The 18,896-nt window shown below is 57.5% G+C and overlaps 1 protein-coding gene across 2 annotated transcripts in view; it reads right to left on the bottom strand.

Annotated features, from left to right (window-relative positions):
* LOC116938923 (up-regulator of cell proliferation-like) overlaps positions 1 to 18,896 on the bottom strand; it is a 43,276-nt gene that overhangs the window by 9,140 nt on the left and 15,240 nt on the right. The window contains exons 2-3 of one of the 2 annotated variants that reach the window (XM_076060766.1): positions 4,790 to 4,821; positions 4,412 to 4,505 (exon numbers count right to left, since the gene is read on the bottom strand). Coding sequence is in view for 1 of the 2 variants with exons in the window: in XM_032946652.2 (XP_032802543.1) it covers positions 4,412 to 4,505 (94 nt within the window). In the remaining variant the exon portion in view is untranslated. The remainder of the gene's footprint in view (positions 1 to 4,411; positions 4,506 to 4,789; positions 4,822 to 18,896) is intronic. The other variant, XM_032946652.2, reaches the window with a different exon arrangement.

Raw genomic sequence — 18,896 nt, 5'->3', positions numbered from 1 at the left:
CATGGTGAGTGCTGATTGATAGCGCTAGATGGCACCACGCTTTGTGTGCAGTGCCAACCCTACAGGACAGGGTGTGTGAGTGCGCGGTCGGTGGCCGTCATTTTGCTGGATGCAGAGCGACCAACGGCCGCTATTTTGGAACTGGTGTGGGAGGCTGCAGAGACAGCGCCAACTCCTGCGGTGAGGCGGGGTGCCGCCGATTGACCACGAAGGCTACCCCCGGTGAAGTTCACAGCAGCAAGGGGAGATTGGAGTGCCTTCACCCGCCAGTTTGAGGCAGCATACCGATCTGTCGACTGGACGGAGGAGGAGGCATTGCGGGCCTTGCCTACGGCTCTGGATGATGACGGCCTGGCAGCACTTTGGGCCATCCCTGCAGAGAAAAGAGCTGCGCTGCAGGAGGCGTACAGAGAAATGGCCGCTGTATATGACCCACAATCAGCCACGCGAGGAAAGTTTCTCCAGTGGTGTCGAGGGGACGCCGAGACACCCCTCACCTACCGCGGTGCGCTGAAGGCATTGGGGCTGGCGGCCTACCCGCGGTTAGATCAAGTGGTGCTCGACTCCCTCGTTATGGAGAAGATGTTGGAGTTGGCTTCAGAGATGGGTGTCGTGCTGCCGGTGATAGACTTAGAGGCTCAGACATCCTTGTGGGCCGCCCGGTTTCTGCAAGCGTATGAAACGCTGCGGAAGCAGACCAGAGTGGCCGTGTGGACAGGGAAGCTGTGGCCGGGAGACGGGTCGCTCGGCCGACCATCACGGGGGCATTGAGGAGCCAACGGAGGATGGCGCCGAATCTATGGTGGAGGTGTCAGCGGCGATTTGGGGATGGGTGCAGCCGCGAGGAGACATGCCGCGATGGAACCGAGAGTGGTGATCCCGGGTCGGGGCGATGCCATCATCGCGAGTGGCCAGGGCCGCCTGTTTCCGTTGCAGCCAACTTTGCCACTTCATGCGGGGATGCCAAAATGCTGCTCGGACATTGACGGGGTCTTGCACGTCCACCACCTCATTGTGTTCCGTATTGTTGAGGATACGGTCGGCCAATCTTAAATTGAAGCCAGCGAAGTGCCACCTGTTGCAAGCCTCTGTGCGGTATTTGGGCCACATCGTGAGCGATTCCGGAATAGTGATGGACCCCAACAAAACGGCGTGTGTGCGCAACTGGCCGACTCTTCAGTCAGTGGGGGAGGTGCGGAGTTTTGTCGGTTTCGTGTCCTATTACCGAAGGTTCGTTCCGTAGTTCGCGACAATCGCTAAGCCTCTCAATGCTTTGATGGCTAAAGGCCAGAAATATAGGTGGGAAGAGGGGGAGGAGGCCGCTTTTGTCACAATGCGTGAGAGCCTTGCCAATGCGCCTTCCCTGGTGTATCCGGATTTTTCCCTGTCATTCATCTTGGATACTGATGCCAGTGACACGGGCATAGGGGCTGTCCTGTCACAGGTTAAGAATGGCGTTGAAAGGGTGGTTGCGTATGGGAGCCGCGTCCTGTCATCCGCAGAACAGCGTTACTGCATAACCAGAAGGGAACTCTTGGCGATGGTGCACTTTGTGCAACAATACAGACCCAACTGTATGGGAGGGACTTCGTGGTCTGTATGGACCACGCGGCCCTCGAATAATCCTTGCGAGTGGATCAACCCTCGGGCCAACTTTCACGTTGGTTGGAAATATTACAGGAATATTCATTCTGGGTGGTTTACCAGAAAGGGTTACGCCACAATAATGCGGACCCACTGTCGTGATTGCCGAGAGGATAAAGTTGTGCTTGCTCGACGGGCGAGGGTCGATGTAGGCCATAGGACGCGAAGCCACCCGAGGTGGTGGCATTGGTGGAGAGCGCAGCACCGGTTGGTGACGTCTTGCCAGTAGATAGAATGCTGGGCCTCACGCTTGCCGAATGGGGTCGGTTGCAAATGGAGGACATGTCCTTGTTACAAGTTCGGTGGCGTGCGGAGTGGGAACGGACGAACTCTAGCCTGGCGAAGGTCTCGAAAATCGTGCTGAGGAACAGGCTGCAACGCTATTGCCTGGTGGTTCCCACAGTTCTTCAGAGTGCATTGACTCGGGTGGTACATGAAACCAAGTTGTTACACCTTGGTGTTCGTAAAACGTTACTAATGCTGCAAAGGGATTTGTTCTGGCCGGGCATGTCAGATGATGTGTACCACCTCGTTAAGGGCTGCACCGCTTGCGCGCACGTCGGAAACCGCCAGTCAGAAAGTGTCAACCCCCCTTGCAGTCCATCATGGTGTCATGGATTAGCGAGCTGTTCGCGCTCGGCATTTTTGGGCCTTTTCCCCCAACGCAAAGGGGTAATAAGTTCCTTCTGGTCGGGGTATAGTACTTCTCCCAGTGGCCGGTAGCTTGGCTCCCACCCGACCAGACGGCAGTGTCTATAGCGGACACCTTTTTGCACGTGTACATGCTGGATAAAGCGGCTCCCAAACAGCTCCTAACAGACCAGGGCAATAATTTTTCGTCAAAATTGTTATGTGAGGTGTGTGACGTGCTAGGCACAAAGAAGATCCGGACATCGCCTTACCACCCTCAGACGGATAGCATGGTGGAACGCCTTCACAAAACCCTGACGTCGATGCTTTGCCAAGCTGTCGATGGGGCGCGGACGAATTAGAACCTACATGTCCTTAGGGTCCTAGCAGCTTATAGGACGCCTCTGCATTGGGTCTGACCCCCGGTAGGAAGAAGCAGTCTCTGCCGGTGGCCTTACAGGTCATGCTGGACCGAATCTCTAACGCAGGCTGCTAACGAAAGGAACGTGCACCATCACAAGAATGTGTTGCCGTGGGTGGTAGCAGATAGAGCGTGGCTGCACTGCCCCAAGTTGCACCGACCATGGCAACGACCAGTGGAAATCGTTGAGGTTAGATGGCCATAATGTGTGCGTGTACAGGTAGGGTGTCGCCGCTGGTTTGTTCACGCGTCACGTTTAAAGCCGTATGTGCATCCCCGATTTGAGAATTCATACCCAGAGTCTATGTGGTCGGGGTTTGATGTGTCGGATGGGCCAGGGCGGTTGGCCAAAGTAATCGGACGCCGGGTAAATGGTGTGTTCCGTCCGCAGTTTTCAAGCCCCTGACGTTGGGGGAATCTCGAGGGCCCTCCACACTTAAGGGAACACCGGGCAGAGGACCTGCCAACTTCTCCCGGGCCAGCCACTGAGGACTTTGACCCCTCCGTTCCGATGGCTGAGCCATCGTTGGCCGACGGCAGCCATATTCCCACCCGACACGGGCCGGCATCGAGGACTTAGTCAAGGGGGTTGACATTCCGTTGACGGGTCGCCCTTATTTTTGTGTCCGTGGCTGGGCGTGGTCGCGGGGGTTGTGTGCGTGTGTTGTTCGGGGTTGGCGATATTATTGTGTTACGGGTTTTGTTGCGGAAGTTCACATTGGGTTTCTGAAGTATAGGTCGTTCCTTCAACCCCTAAACAATTGTTACGTGTTGTGTTATATGGTTGATTCGGCCTAAAAATAAATTGTTGAAATTGTGTTAGCCGAGGACGGCTATTTTTTTAAGAGGGGGGGGTGATGTAATGACAGTGTGGAGCATAGTGGGACAGTATGGTTCCCCGGGATCATGGTTACTAATGGATGAGCTAATGATGATTAATGAGACAAGCATTGACAGGGTCACGTGAGGGGGAGCACGGGATCCAATGGCGGGAAAGTGTAATAAGGGCGGTGATCGGCAGGGCCAGGTGTGGTGAGGAGAATTCGGGAATAAGGTCGTGGCCAGACCAGGCGAGGATAAGTAGCAGCGCGAGCGAAGGCTTGGGGCTGCTTGGTGTGGGGAACTGCTGTCATCGTTGCCTTGGATTGGGTCGTCTCCATCGTCTGCAAGTTGTCTTGAGACTGGAAGCTATGTTGTCTCAGAAAAGAGTTGTGTCAATACCCAAGTGTAAGGAGTTACTCTCGGTTATGGGTTGAGTTGTCATTGGACTTTACTCTTAATAAATATACAGAAGACAAGACGGTGTCTCTGAGAGCTAAACATGCAACATAGCAGTATTAACCACTGCACCACCACTCCCAGCTCACACAGACACAGTGTGCTAACCACTTCATCACCGCTCCACACGTACAGATTGCGCTAATCGTTGCACCACCGCTCCCCGCTCACACACAGGGCACCAATCACTGCGCCATCGCTCCCCACTACCACACACATACAGTGCACTAACCGCTGTACCACCGCTCCCCACACACACACACATCGTGTCGTAACCACTGCGCCACCGCTCCCCACAGACACACAGTGTCCTAACCACTGTGCCACCGCTCCCCACAGACACACACAAAGTGCGCTAACCGCTACGCCACTGCTCGCTGCCTTTTTTCGGCAAAAGCAATGATTTGGCAACAGAAGCAACTTCAGCAGCAGCGCTACCTCTGCGATGGCAATGGACCATGACTCCTGGCTGAGTGTCCGCCACCTCCAGGTATCGGACGGTCGGGCGTTGGCTCATCCGCGTCGTCGTCTCCTGTGGTGAAGAAACGTCGTTCATGTGACAAACCGTTCAAGTACAAAAAAAAGGTTCATGTGAAAAACCCTTAAAATTAAGAACCGTCCGCATAAAACACGTTTATGTGAATAACCCGTTGTTTGCGTGAAGAGCCGTTCGAGTTAAAAAAACGTTCAAGGTTAGAACCATTTTTGTGAAGATCCGTTCACATGGTAAAAACACCGACAGAAATCAATCCACGGGTTGCAATGCTAATGCTGATGTGTGAAGAACGGTACGGGGCAGTGCCATGCTAGGTGCACCTTGATGCCAATGGGCAGTTGGAGGCAGTCACCTTCCAGCAACAGCGGAGGGCAGAGGAGCGACTCACAACAAGCGAAGCACCGGGCAGATACAGTCCAGAGAGTATGAACAATGGGGAGCACAGGTGATATACATCTGCCCGTCATCTCAGTCAACCCATGGCACTTCAATCTGTCCCTTGACCTCCTGCACCTAGCCTGGCACAGCAGTCAACCCATGGCGCCTGCTGGGTCTGTCCTGTGACTTCCTCCTACGCCTAGCCTGCCACAGCAGTAAACCCATGGCGCCTGCTGGGTCTGTCACGTGACTTCCTCCTCCTACACCTAGCCTGGCACAGCAGTCAACCCATGGCGCCTGCTGGGTCTGTCCTGTGACTTCCTCCTCCTGCACCTAGCCTGGCACAGCAGTCAACCCATGGCGCCTGCTGGGTCTGTCACGTGACTTCCTCCTACACCTAGCCTGGCACAGCAGTCAACCCATGGCGCCTGCTGGGTCTATCCCGTGACTTCCTCCTACACCTAGCCTGGCACAGCAGTAAACCCATGGTACCTGGATCTGTCCCGTCACTTCCTCCTCCTGCACCTAGCCTGGCACAGCAGTCAACCCATGGTACCTGGATCTGTCCCGTCACTTCCTCCTCCTACACCTAGCCTGGCACAGCAGTCAACCAATGGTACCTGGGTCTGTCCAGTGACTTCCTCCTCCTACACCTAGCCTGGCACAGCAGTAAACCCATGGTACCTGGGTCTGTCCCGTGACTTCCTCCTCCTACACCTAGCCTGGCACAGCAGTAAACCCATGGCACATGGGTCTGTCCCGTGACTTCCTCCTCCTACACCTAGCCTGGCACAGCAGTCAACCCATGGTACCTGTGTCTGTCCCGTGACTTCCTCCTCCTACACCTAGCCTGGCACAGCAGTCAACCCATGGTACCTGGGTCTGTCCCGTGACTTCCTCCTCCTACACCTAGCCTGGCACAGCAGTCAACCCATGGTACCTGGGTCTGTCCCGTGACTTGCTCCTCCTACACCTAGCCTGGCACAGCAGTCAACCCATGGCGCCTGCTGGGTCTGTCCTGTGAATTCCTCCTCCTACGCCTAGCCTGGCACAGCAGTCAACCCATGGCGCCTGCTGGGTCTGTGCCGTGACTTCCTCCTCCTACACCTAGCCTGGCACAGCAGTCAACCCATTTTACCTGGATCTGTCCCGTGACTTCCTCCTCCTACACCTAGCCTGGCACAGCAGTCAACCCATGGCGCCTGCTGGGTCTGTCCTGTGACTTCCTCCTCCTGCACCTAGCCTGGCACAGCAGTCAACCCATGGCGCCTGCTGGGTCTGTCACGTGACTTCCTCCTACACCTAGCCTTGCACAGCAGTCAACCCATGGCGCCTGCTGGGTCTATCCCGTGACTTCCTCCTACACCTAGCCTGGCACAGCAGTAAACCCATGGTACCTGGATCTGTCCCGTCACTTCCTCCTCTTACACCTAGCCTGGCACAGCAGTCAACCCATGGTACCTGGGTCTGTCCAGTGACTTCCTCCTCCTACACCTAGCCTGGCAAGGCAGTAAACCCATGGCACATGGGTCTGTCCCGTGACTTCCTCCTCCTACACCTAGCCTGGCACAGCAGTCAACCCATGGTACCTGGGTCTGTCCCGTGACTTCCTCCACCTACACCTAGCCTGGCACAGCAGTAAACCCATGGTACCTGGGTCTGTCCCGTGACTTCCTCCTCCTACACCTAGCCTGGCACAGCAGTAAACCCATGGCACATGGGTCTGTCCCGTGACTTCCTCCTCCTACACCTAGCCTGGCACAGCAGTCAACCCATGGTACCTGGGTCTGTCCCGTGACTTCCTCCTCCTACACCTAGCCTGGCACAGCAGTCAACCCATGGTACCTGGGTCTGTCCCGTGACTTCCTCCTCCTACACCTAGCCTGGCACAGCAGTCAACCAATGGTACCTGGGTCTGTCCCGTGACTTCCTCCTCCTACACCTAGCCTGGCACAGCAGTCAACCCATGGTACCTGGGTCTGTCCCGTGACTTCCTCCTCCTACACCTAGCCTGGCACAGCAGTCAACCCATGGCGCCTGCTGGGTCTATCCCGTGACTTCCTCCTACACCTAGCCTGGCACAGCAGTCAACCCATGGTACCTGGGTCTGTCCCGTGACTTCCTCCTCCTACACCTAGCCTGGCACAGCAGTCAACCCATGGTACCTGGGTCTGTCCCGTGACTTGCTCCTCCTACACCTAGCCTGGCACAGCAGTCAACCCATGGCGCCTGCTGGGTCTGTCCTGTGAATTCCTCCTCCTACGCCTAGCCTGGCACAGCAGTCAACCCATGGCGCCTGCTGGGTCTATCCCGTGACTTCCTCCTACACCTAGCCTGGCACAGCAGTAAACCCATGGTACCTGGATCTGTCCCATCACTTCCTCCTCCTACACCTAGCCTGGCACAGCAGTCAACCCATGGTACCGTGGTCTGTCCAGTGACTTCCTCCTCCTACACCTAGCCTGGCACAGCAGTAAACTCATGGCACATGGGTCTGTCCCGTGACTTCCTCCCACACCTAGCCTGGCACAGCAGTCAACCCATGGTACCTGGGTCTGTGCCGTGACCTCCTCCTACACCTAGCCTGGCACAGAAGTAAGCCCATGGTACCTGGGTCTGTCCCGTGACTTCTTCCTCCTACACCTAGCCTGGCACAGCAGTAAACCTATGGTACCTTGGTCTGTCCCGTGACTTCCTCCTCCTACACCTAGCCTGGCACAGCAGTCAACCCATGGTACCTGGGTCTGTCCCGTGACTTCCTCCTCCTACACCTAGCCTGGCACAGCAGTAAACCCATGGTACCTGGGTCTGTCCCGTGACTTCCTCCTCCTACACCTAGCCTGGCACAGCAGTCAACCCATGGTACCTGGGTCTGTCCCGTGACTTCCTCCTCCTACACCTAGCCTGGCACAGCAGTCAACCCATGGTACCTGGGTCTGTCCCGTGACTTCCTCCTCCTACACCTAGCCTGGCACAGCAGTCAACCCATGGTACCTGTGTCTGTCCCGTGACTTCCTCCTCCTACACCTAGCCTGGCACAGCAGTCAACCCATGGTACCTGGGTCTGTCCCGTGACTTCCTCCTCCTACACCTAGCCTGGCACAGCAGTCAACCCATGGTACCTGGGTCTGTCCCGTGACTTCCTCCTCCTACACCTAGCCTGGCACAGCAGTCAACCCATGGTACCTGGGTCTGTCCCGTGACTTCCTCCACCTACACCTAGCCTGGCACAGCAGTAAACCCATGGTACCTGGGTCTGTCCCGTGACTTCCTCCTCCTACACCTAGCCTGGCACAGCAGTAAACCCATGGCACATGGGTCTGTCCCGTGACTTCCTCCTCCTACACCTAGCCTGGCACAGCAGTCAACCCATGGTACCTGGGTCTGTCCCGTGACTTCCTCCTCCTACACCTAGCCTGGCACAGCAGTCAACCCATGGTACCTGGGTCTGTCCCATGACTTCCTCCTCCTACACCTAGCCTGGCACAGCAGTCAACCCATGGTACCTGGGTCTGTCCCGTGACTTCCTCCTCCTACACCTAGCCTGGCACAGCAGTCAACCCATGGTACCTGGGTCTGTCCCGTGACTTCCTCCTCCTACACCTAGCCTGGCACAGCAGTCAACCCATGGCGCCTGCTGGGTCTATCCCGTGACTTCCTCCTACACCTAGCCTGGCACAGCAGTCAACCCATGGTACCTGGGTCTGTCCCGTGACTTCCTCCTCCTACACCTAGCCTGGCACAGCAGTCAACCCATGGTACCTGGGTCTGTCCCGTGACTTGCTCCTCCTACACCTAGCCTGGCACAGCAGTCAACCCATGGCGCCTGCTGGGTCTGTCCTGTGAATTCCTCCTCCTACGCCTAGCCTGGCACAGCAGTCAACCCATAGCGCCTGCTGGGTCTGTCATGTGACTTCCTCCTACACCTAGCCTGGCACAGCAGTCAACCCATGGCGCCTGCTGGGTCTATCCCGTGACTTCCTCCTACACCTAGCCTGGCACAGCAGTAAACCCATGGAACCTGGGTCTGTCCCGTGACTTCTTCCTCCTACACCTAGCCTGGCACAGCAGTAAACCCATGGTACCTGGGTCTGTCCCGTGATTTCCTCCTCCTACACCTAGCCTGGCACAGCAGTAAACCCATGGCACATGGGTCTGTCCTGTGACTTCCTCCTCCTACACCTAGCCTGGCACAGCAGTCAACCCATGGTACCTGGGTCTGTCCCGTGACTTCCTCCTCCTACACCTAGCCTGGCACAGCAGTCAACCCATGGTACCTGGGTCTGTCCCGTGACTTCCTCCTCCTACACCTAGCCTGGCACAGCAGTCAACCCATGGTACCTGGGTCTGTCCCGTGACTTCCTCCTCCTACACCTAGCCTGGCACAGCAGTCAACCCATTTTACCTGGATCTGTCCCGTGACTTCCTCCTCCTACACCTAGCCTGGCACAGCAGTCAACCCATGGCGCCTGCTGGGTCTGTCACGTGACTTCCTCCTACACCTAGCCTGGCACAGCAGTCAACCCATGGCGCCTGCTGGGTCTATCCCGTGACTTCCTCCTACACCTAGCCTGGCACAGCAGTAAACCCATGGTACCTGGATCTGTCCCATCACTTCCTCCTCCTACACCTAGCCTGGCACAGCAGTCAACCCATGGTACCGTGGTCTGTCCAGTGACTTCCTCCTCCTACACCTAGCCTGGCACAGCAGTAAACTCATGGCACATGGGTCTGTCCCGTGACTTCCTCCCACACCTAGCCTGGCACAGCAGTCAACCCATGGTACCTGGGTCTGTGCCGTGACCTCCTCCTCCTACACCTAGCCTGGCACAGAAGTAAGCCCATGGTACCTGGGTCTGTCCCGTGACTTCTTCCTCCTACACCTAGCCTGGCACAGCAGTAAACCCATGGTACCTTGGTCTGTCCCGTGACTTCCTCCTCCTACACCTAGCCTGGCACAGCAGTCAACCCATGGTACCTGGGTCTGTCCCGTGACTTCCTCCTCCTACACCTAGCCTGGCACAGCAGTAAACCCATGGTACCTGGGTCTGTCCCGTGACTTCCTCCTCCTACACCTAGCCTGGCACAGCAGTCAACCCATGGTACCTGGGTCTGTCCCGTGACTTCCTCCTCCTACACCTAGCCTGGCACAGCAGTCAACCCATGGTACCTGGGTCTGTCCCGTGACTTCCTCCTCCTACACCTAGCCTGGCACAGCAGTCAACCCATGGTACCTGTGTCTGTCCCGTGACTTCCTCCTCCTACACCTAGCCTGGCACAGCAGTCAACCCATGGTACCTGGGTCTGTCCCGTGACTTCCTCCTCCTACACCTAGCCTGGCACAGCAGTCAACCCATGGTACCTGGGTCTGTCCCGTGACTTCCTCCTCCTACACCTAGCCTGGCACAGCAGTCAACCCATGGTACCTGGGTCTGTCCCGTGACTTCCTCCACCTACACCTAGCCTGGCACAGCAGTAAACCCATGGTACCTGGGTCTGTCCCGTGACTTCCTCCTCCTACACCTAGCCTGGCACAGCAGTAAACCCATGGCACATGGGTCTGTCCCGTGACTTCCTCCTCCTACACCTAGCCTGGCACAGCAGTCAACCCATGGTACCTGGGTCTGTCCCGTGACTTCCTCCTCCTACACCTAGCCTGGCACAGCAGTCAACCCATGGTACCTGGGTCTGTCCCATGACTTCCTCCTCCTACACCTAGCCTGGCACAGCAGTCAACCCATGGTACCTGGGTCTGTCCCGTGACTTCCTCCTCCTACACCTAGCCTGGCACAGCAGTCAACCCATGGTACCTGGGTCTGTCCCGTGACTTCCTCCTCCTACACCTAGCCTGGCACAGCAGTCAACCCATGGCGCCTGCTGGGTCTATCCCGTGACTTCCTCCTACACCTAGCCTGGCACAGCAGTCAACCCATGGTACCTGGGTCTGTCCCGTGACTTCCTCCTCCTACACCTAGCCTGGCACAGCAGTCAACCCATGGTACCTGGGTCTGTCCCGTGACTTGCTCCTCCTACACCTAGCCTGGCACAGCAGTCAACCCATGGCGCCTGCTGGGTCTGTCCTGTGAATTCCTCCTCCTACGCCTAGCCTGGCACAGCAGTCAACCCATAGCGCCTGCTGGGTCTGTCATGTGACTTCCTCCTACACCTAGCCTGGCACAGCAGTCAACCCATGGCGCCTGCTGGGTCTATCCCATGACTTCCTCCTACACCTCGCCTGGCACAGCAGTAAACCCATGGAACCTGGGTCTGTCCAGTGACTTCCTCCTCCTACACCTAGCCTGGCACAGCAGTAAACTCATGGCACATGGGTCTGTCCCGTGACTTCCTCCTGCTACACCTAGCCTGGCACAGCAGTCAACCCATGGTACCTGGGTCTGTGCCGTGACTTCCTCCTCCTACACCTAGCCTGGCACAGCAGTAAACCCATGGTACCTGGGTCTGTCCCGTGACTTCTTCCTCCTACACCTAGCCTGGCACAGCAGTAAACCCATGGTACCTGGGTCTGTCCCGTGATTTCCTCCTCCTACACCTAGCCTGGCACAGCAGTAAACCCATGGCACATGGGTCTGTCCTGTGACTTCCTCCTCCTACACCTAGCCTGGCACAGCAGTCAACCCATGGTACCTGGGTCTGTCCCGTGACTTCCTCCTCCTACACCTAGCCTGGCACAGCAGTCAACCCATGGTACCTGGGTCTGTCCCGTGACTTCCTCCTCCTACACCTAGCCTGGCACAGCAGTCAACCCATGGTACCTGGGTCTGTCCCGTGACTTCCTCCTCCTACACCTAGCCTGGCACAGCAGTCAACCCATTGTACCTGGGTCTGTCCCGTGACTTCCTCCTCCTACACCTAGCCTGGCACAGCAGTCAACCCATGGTACCTGGGTCTGTCCCGTGACTTCCTCCACCTACACCTAGCCTGGCACAGCAGTAAACCCATGGTACCTGGGTCTGTCCCGTGACTTCCTCCTCCTACACCTAGCCTGGCACAGCAGTAAACCCATGGCACATGGGTCTGTCCCGTGACTTCCTCCTCCTACACCTAGCCTGGCACAGCAGTCAACCCATGGTACCTGGGTCTGTCCCGTGACTTCCTCCTCCTACACCTAGCCTGGCACAGCAGTCAACCCATGGTACCTGGGTCTGTCCCATGACTTCCTCCTCCTACACCTAGCCTGGCACAGCAGTCAACACATGGTACCTGGGTCTGTCCCGTGACTTCCTCCTCCTACACCTAGCCTGGCACAGCAGTCAACCCATGGTACCTGGGTCTGTCCCGTGACTTCCTCCTCCTACACCTAGCCTGGCACAGCAGTCAACCCATGGCGCCTGCTGGGTCTATCCCGTGACTTCCTCCTACACCTAGCCTGGCACAGCAGTCAACCCATGGTACCTGGGTCTGTCCCGTGACTTCCTCCTCCTACACCTAGCCTGGCACAGCAGTCAACCCATGGTACCTGGGTCTGTCCCGTGACTTCCTCCTCCTACACCTAGCCTGGCACAGCAGTCAACCCATGGTACCTGGGTCTGTCCCGTGACTTCCTCCTCCTACACCTAGCCTGGCACAGCAGTCAACCCATGGTACCTGGGTCTGTGCCGTGACTTCCTCCTCCTACACCTAGCCTGGCACAGCAGTAAACCCATGGTACCTGGGTCTGTCCCGTGACTTCTTCCTCCTACACCTAGCCTGGCACAGCAGTAAACCCATGGTACCTGGGTCTGTCCCGTGACTTCCTCCTCCTACACCTAGCCTGGCACAGCAGTAAACCCATGGCACATGGGTCTGTCCTGTGACTTCCTCCTCCTACACCTAGCCTGGCACAGCAGTCAACCCATGGTACCTGGGTCTGTCCCGTGACTTCCTCCTCCTACACCTAGCCTGGCACAGCAGTCAACCCATGGTACCTGGGTCTGTCCCGTGACTTCCTCCTCCTATACCTAGCCTGGCACAGCAGTCAACCCATGGTACCTGGGTCTGTCCCGTGACTTCCTCCTCCTACACCTAGCCTGGCACAGCAGTCAACCCATTTTACCTGGATCTGTCCCGTGACTTCCTCCTCCTACACCTAGCCTGGCACAGCAGTCAACCCATGGCGCCTGCTGGGTCTGTCACGTGACTTCCTCCTACACCTAGCCTGGCACAGCAGTCAACCCATGGCGCCTGCTGGGTCTATCCCGTGACTTCCTCCTACACCTAGCCTGGCACAGCAGTAAACCCATGGTACCTGGATCTGTCCCATCACTTCCTCCTCCTACACCTAGCCTGGCACAGCAGTCAACCCATGGTACCGTGGTCTGTCCAGTGACTTCCTCCTCCTACACCTAGCCTGGCACAGCAGTAAACTCATGGCACATGGGTCTGTCCCGTGACTTCCTCCCACACCTAGCCTGGCACAGCAGTCAACCCATGGTACCTGGGTCTGTGCCGTGACCTCCTCCTACACCTAGCCTGGCACAGAAGTAAGCCCATGGTACCTGGGTCTGTCCCGTGACTTCTTCCTCCTACACCTAGCCTGGCACAGCAGTAAACCCATGGTACCTTGGTCTGTCCCGTGACTTCCTCCTCCTACACCTAGCCTGGCACAGCAGTCAACCCATGGTACCTGGGTCTGTCCCGTGACTTCCTCCTCCTACACCTAGCCTGGCACAGCAGTAAACCCATGGTACCTGGGTCTGTCCCGTGACTTCCTCCTCCTACACCTAGCCTGGCACAGCAGTCAACCCATGGTACCTGGGTCTGTCCCGTGACTTCCTCCTCCTACACCTAGCCTGGCACAGCAGTCAACCCATGGTACCTGGGTCTGTCCCGTGACTTCCTCCTCCTACACCTAGCCTGGCACAGCAGTCAACCCATGGTACCTGTGTCTGTCCCGTGACTTCCTCCTCCTACACCTAGCCTGGCACAGCAGTCAACCCATGGTACCTGGGTCTGTCCCGTGACTTCCTCCTCCTACACCTAGCCTGGCACAGCAGTCAACCCATGGTACCTGGGTCTGTCCCGTGACTTCCTCCTCCTACACCTAGCCTGGCACAGCAGTCAACCCATGGTACCTGGGTCTGTCCCGTGACTTCCTCCACCTACACCTAGCCTGGCACAGCAGTAAACCCATGGTACCTGGGTCTGTCCCGTGACTTCCTCCTCCTACACCTAGCCTGGCACAGCAGTAAACCCATGGCACATGGGTCTGTCCCGTGACTTCCTCCTCCTACACCTAGCCTGGCACAGCAGTCAACCCATGGTACCTGGGTCTGTCCCGTGACTTCCTCCTCCTACACCTAGCCTGGCACAGCAGTCAACCCATGGTACCTGGGTCTGTCCCATGACTTCCTCCTCCTACACCTAGCCTGGCACAGCAGTCAACCCATGGTACCTGGGTCTGTCCCGTGACTTCCTCCTCCTACACCTAGCCTGGCACAGCAGTCAACCCATGGTACCTGGGTCTGTCCCGTGACTTCCTCCTCCTACACCTAGCCTGGCACAGCAGTCAACCCATGGCGCCTGCTGGGTCTATCCCGTGACTTCCTCCTACACCTAGCCTGGCACAGCAGTCAACCCATGGTACCTGGGTCTGTCCCGTGACTTCCTCCTCCTACACCTAGCCTGGCACAGCAGTCAACCCATGGTACCTGGGTCTGTCCCGTGACTTGCTCCTCCTACACCTAGCCTGGCACAGCAGTCAACCCATGGCGCCTGCTGGGTCTGTCCTGTGAATTCCTCCTCCTACGCCTAGCCTGGCACAGCAGTCAACCCATAGCGCCTGCTGGGTCTGTCATGTGACTTCCTCCTACACCTAGCCTGGCACAGCAGTCAACCCATGGCGCCTGCTGGGTCTATCCCGTGACTTCCTCCTACACCTAGCCTGGCACAGCAGTAAACCCATGGAACCTGGGTCTGTCCCGTGACTTCTTCCTCCTACACCTAGCCTGGCACAGCAGTAAACCCATGGTACCTGGGTCTGTCCCGTGATTTCCTCCTCCTACACCTAGCCTGGCACAGCAGTAAACCCATGGCACATGGGTCTGTCCTGTGACTTCCTCCTCCTACACCTAGCCTGGCACAGCAGTCAACCCATGGTACCTGGGTCTGTCCCGTGACTTCCTCCTCCTACACCTAGCCTGGCACAGCAGTCAACCCATGGTACCTGGGTCTGTCCCGTGACTTCCTCCTCCTACACCTAGCCTGGCACAGCAGTCAACCCATGGTACCTGGGTCTGTCCCGTGACTTCCTCCTCCTACACCTAGCCTGGCACAGCAGTCAACCCATTTTACCTGGATCTGTCCCGTGACTTCCTCCTCCTACACCTAGCCTGGCACAGCAGTCAACCCATGGCGCCTGCTGGGTCTGTCACGTGACTTCCTCCTACACCTAGCCTGGCACAGCAGTCAACCCATGGCGCCTGCTGGGTCTATCCCGTGACTTCCTCCTACACCTAGCCTGGCACAGCAGTAAACCCATGGTACCTGGATCTGTCCCATCACTTCCTCCTCCTACACCTAGCCTGGCACAGCAGTCAACCCATGGTACCGTGGTCTGTCCAGTGACTTCCTCCTCCTACACCTAGCCTGGCACAGCAGTAAACTCATGGCACATGGGTCTGTCCCGTGACTTCCTCCCACACCTAGCCTGGCACAGCAGTCAACCCATGGTACCTGGGTCTGTGCCGTGACCTCCTCCTCCTACACCTAGCCTGGCACAGAAGTAAGCCCATGGTACCTGGGTCTGTCCCGTGACTTCTTCCTCCTACACCTAGCCTGGCACAGCAGTAAACCCATGGTACCTTGGTCTGTCCCGTGACTTCCTCCTCCTACACCTAGCCTGGCACAGCAGTCAACCCATGGTACCTGGGTCTGTCCCGTGACTTCCTCCTCCTACACCTAGCCTGGCACAGCAGTAAACCCATGGTACCTGGGTCTGTCCCGTGACTTCCTCCTCCTACACCTAGCCTGGCACAGCAGTCAACCCATGGTACCTGGGTCTGTCCCGTGACTTCCTCCTCCTACACCTAGCCTGGCACAGCAGTCAACCCATGGTACCTGGGTCTGTCCCGTGACTTCCTCCTCCTACACCTAGCCTGGCACAGCAGTCAACCCATGGTACCTGTGTCTGTCCCGTGACTTCCTCCTCCTACACCTAGCCTGGCACAGCAGTCAACCCATGGTACCTGGGTCTGTCCCGTGACTTCCTCCTCCTACACCTAGCCTGGCACAGCAGTCAACCCATGGTACCTGGGTCTGTCCCGTGACTTCCTCCTCCTACACCTAGCCTGGCACAGCAGTCAACCCATGGTACCTGGGTCTGTCCCGTGACTTCCTCCACCTACACCTAGCCTGGCACAGCAGTAAACCCATGGTACCTGGGTCTGTCCCGTGACTTCCTCCTCCTACACCTAGCCTGGCACAGCAGTAAACCCATGGCACATGGGTCTGTCCCGTGACTTCCTCCTCCTACACCTAGCCTGGCACAGCAGTCAACCCATGGTACCTGGGTCTGTCCCGTGACTTCCTCCTCCTACACCTAGCCTGGCACAGCAGTCAACCCATGGTACCTGGGTCTGTCCCATGACTTCCTCCTCCTACACCTAGCCTGGCACAGCAGTCAACCCATGGTACCTGGGTCTGTCCCGTGACTTCCTCCTCCTACACCTAGCCTGGCACAGCAGTCAACCCATGGTACCTGGGTCTGTCCCGTGACTTCCTCCTCCTACACCTAGCCTGGCACAGCAGTCAACCCATGGCGCCTGCTGGGTCTATCCCGTGACTTCCTCCTACACCTAGCCTGGCACAGCAGTCAACCCATGGTACCTGGGTCTGTCCCGTGACTTCCTCCTCCTACACCTAGCCTGGCACAGCAGTCAACCCATGGTACCTGGGTCTGTCCCGTGACTTGCTCCTCCTACACCTAGCCTGGCACAGCAGTCAACCCATGGCGCCTGCTGGGTCTGTCCTGTGAATTCCTCCTCCTACGCCTAGCCTGGCACAGCAGTCAACCCATAGCGCCTGCTGGGTCTGTCATGTGACTTCCTCCTACACCTAGCCTGGCACAGCAGTCAACCCATGGCGCCTGCTGGGTCTATCCCATGACTTCCTCCTACACCTAGCCTGGCACAGCAGTAAACCCATGGAACCTGGGTCTGTCCAGTGACTTCCTCCTCCTACACCTAGCCTGGCACAGCAGTAAACTCATGGCACATGGGTCTGTCCCGTGACTTCCTCCTGCTACACCTAGCCTGGCACAGCAGTCAACCCATGGTACCTGGGTCTGTGCCGTGACTTCCTCCTCCTACACCTAGCCTGGCACAGCAGTAAACCCATGGTACCTGGGTCTGTCCCGTGACTTCTTCCTCCTACACCTAGCCTGGCACAGCAGTAAACCCATGGTACCTGGGTCTGTCCCGTGATTTCCTCCTCCTACACCTAGCCTGGCACAGCAGTAAACCCATGGCACATGGGTCTGTCCTGTGACTTCCTCCTCCTACACCTAGCCTGGCACAGCAGTCAACCCATGGTACCTGGGTCTGTCCCGTGACTTCCTCCTCCTACACCTAGCCTGGCACAGCAGTCAACCCATGGTACCTGGGTCTGTCCCGTGACTTCCTCCTCCTACACCTAGCCTGGCACAGCAGTCAACCCATGGTACCTGGGTCTGTCCCGTGACTTCCTCCTCCTACACCTAGCCTGGCACAGCAGTCAACCCATTGTACCTGGGTCTGTCCCGTGACTTCCTCCTCCTACACCTAGCCTGGCACAGCAGTCAACCCATGGTACCTGGGTCTGTCCCGTGACTTCCTCCACCTACACCTAGCCTGGCACAGCAGTAAACCCATGGTACCTGGGTCTGTCCCGTGACTTCCTCCTCCTACACCTAGCCTGGCACAGCAGTAAACCCATGGCACATGGGTCTGTCCCGTGACTTCCTCCTCCTACACCTAGCCTGGCACAGCAGTCAACCCATGGTACCTGGGTCTGTCCCGTGACTTCCTCCTCCTACACCTAGCCTGGCACAGCAGTCAACCCATGGTACCTGGGTCTGTCCCATGACTTCCTCCTCCTACACCTAGCCTGGCACAGCAGTCAACACATGGTACCTGGGTCTGTCCCGTGACTTCCTCCTCCTACACCTAGCCTGGCACAGCAGTCAACCCATGGTACCTGGGTCTGTCCCGTGACTTCCTCCTCCTACACCTAGCCTGGCACAGCAGTCAACCCATGGCGCCTGCTGGGTCTATCCCGTGACTTCCTCCTACACCTAGCCTGGCACAGCAGTCAACCCATGGTACCTGGGTCTGTCCCGTGACTTCCTCCTCCTACACCTAGCCTGGCACAGCAGTCAACCCATGGTACCTGGGTCTGTCCCGTGACTTGCTCCTCCTACACCTAGCCTGGCACAGCAGTCAACCCATGGCGCCTGCTGGGTCTGTCCTGTGAATTCCTCCTCCTACGCCTAGCCTGGCACAGCAGTCAACCCATAGCGCCTGCTGGGTCTGTCATGTGACTTCCTCCTACACCTAGCCTGGCACAGCAGTCAACCCATGGCGCCTGCTGGGTCTATCCAGTGACTTCCTCCTACACCTAGCCTGGCACAGCAGTAAACCCATGGAACCTGGGTCTGTCCAGTGACTTCCTCCTCCTACACCTAGCCTGGCACAGCAGTAAACTCATGGCACATGGGTCTGTCCCGTGACTTCCTCCTCCTACACCTAGCCTGGCACAGCAGTCAACCCATGGTACCTGGGTCTGTGCCGTGACTTCCTCCTCCTACACCTAGCCTGGCACAGCAGTAAACCCATGGTACCTGGGTCTGTCACGTGACTTCTTCCTCCTACACCTAGCCTGGCACAGCAGTAAACCCATGGTACCTGGGTCTGTCCCGTGATTTCCTCCTCCTACACCTAGCCTGGCACAGCAGTAAACCCATGGCACATGGGTCTGTCCTGTGACTTCCTCCTCCTACACCTAGCCTGGCACAGCAGTCAACCCATGGCGCCTGCTGGGTCTGTCACGTGACTTCCTCCTACACCTAGCCTGGCA

This window comes from Petromyzon marinus, chromosome 5, assembly GCF_048934315.1.
Source record: "Petromyzon marinus isolate PM22_M1 ecotype Great Lakes invasive population chromosome 5, UKy_Petmar_22M1.pri1.0, whole genome shotgun sequence".
NCBI lineage: Eukaryota > Metazoa > Chordata > Hyperoartia > Petromyzontiformes > Petromyzontidae > Petromyzon > Petromyzon marinus.
Note: the sequence above shows the minus strand (reverse complement) of the source record. Positions and strands in the feature narration are given on the sequence as shown.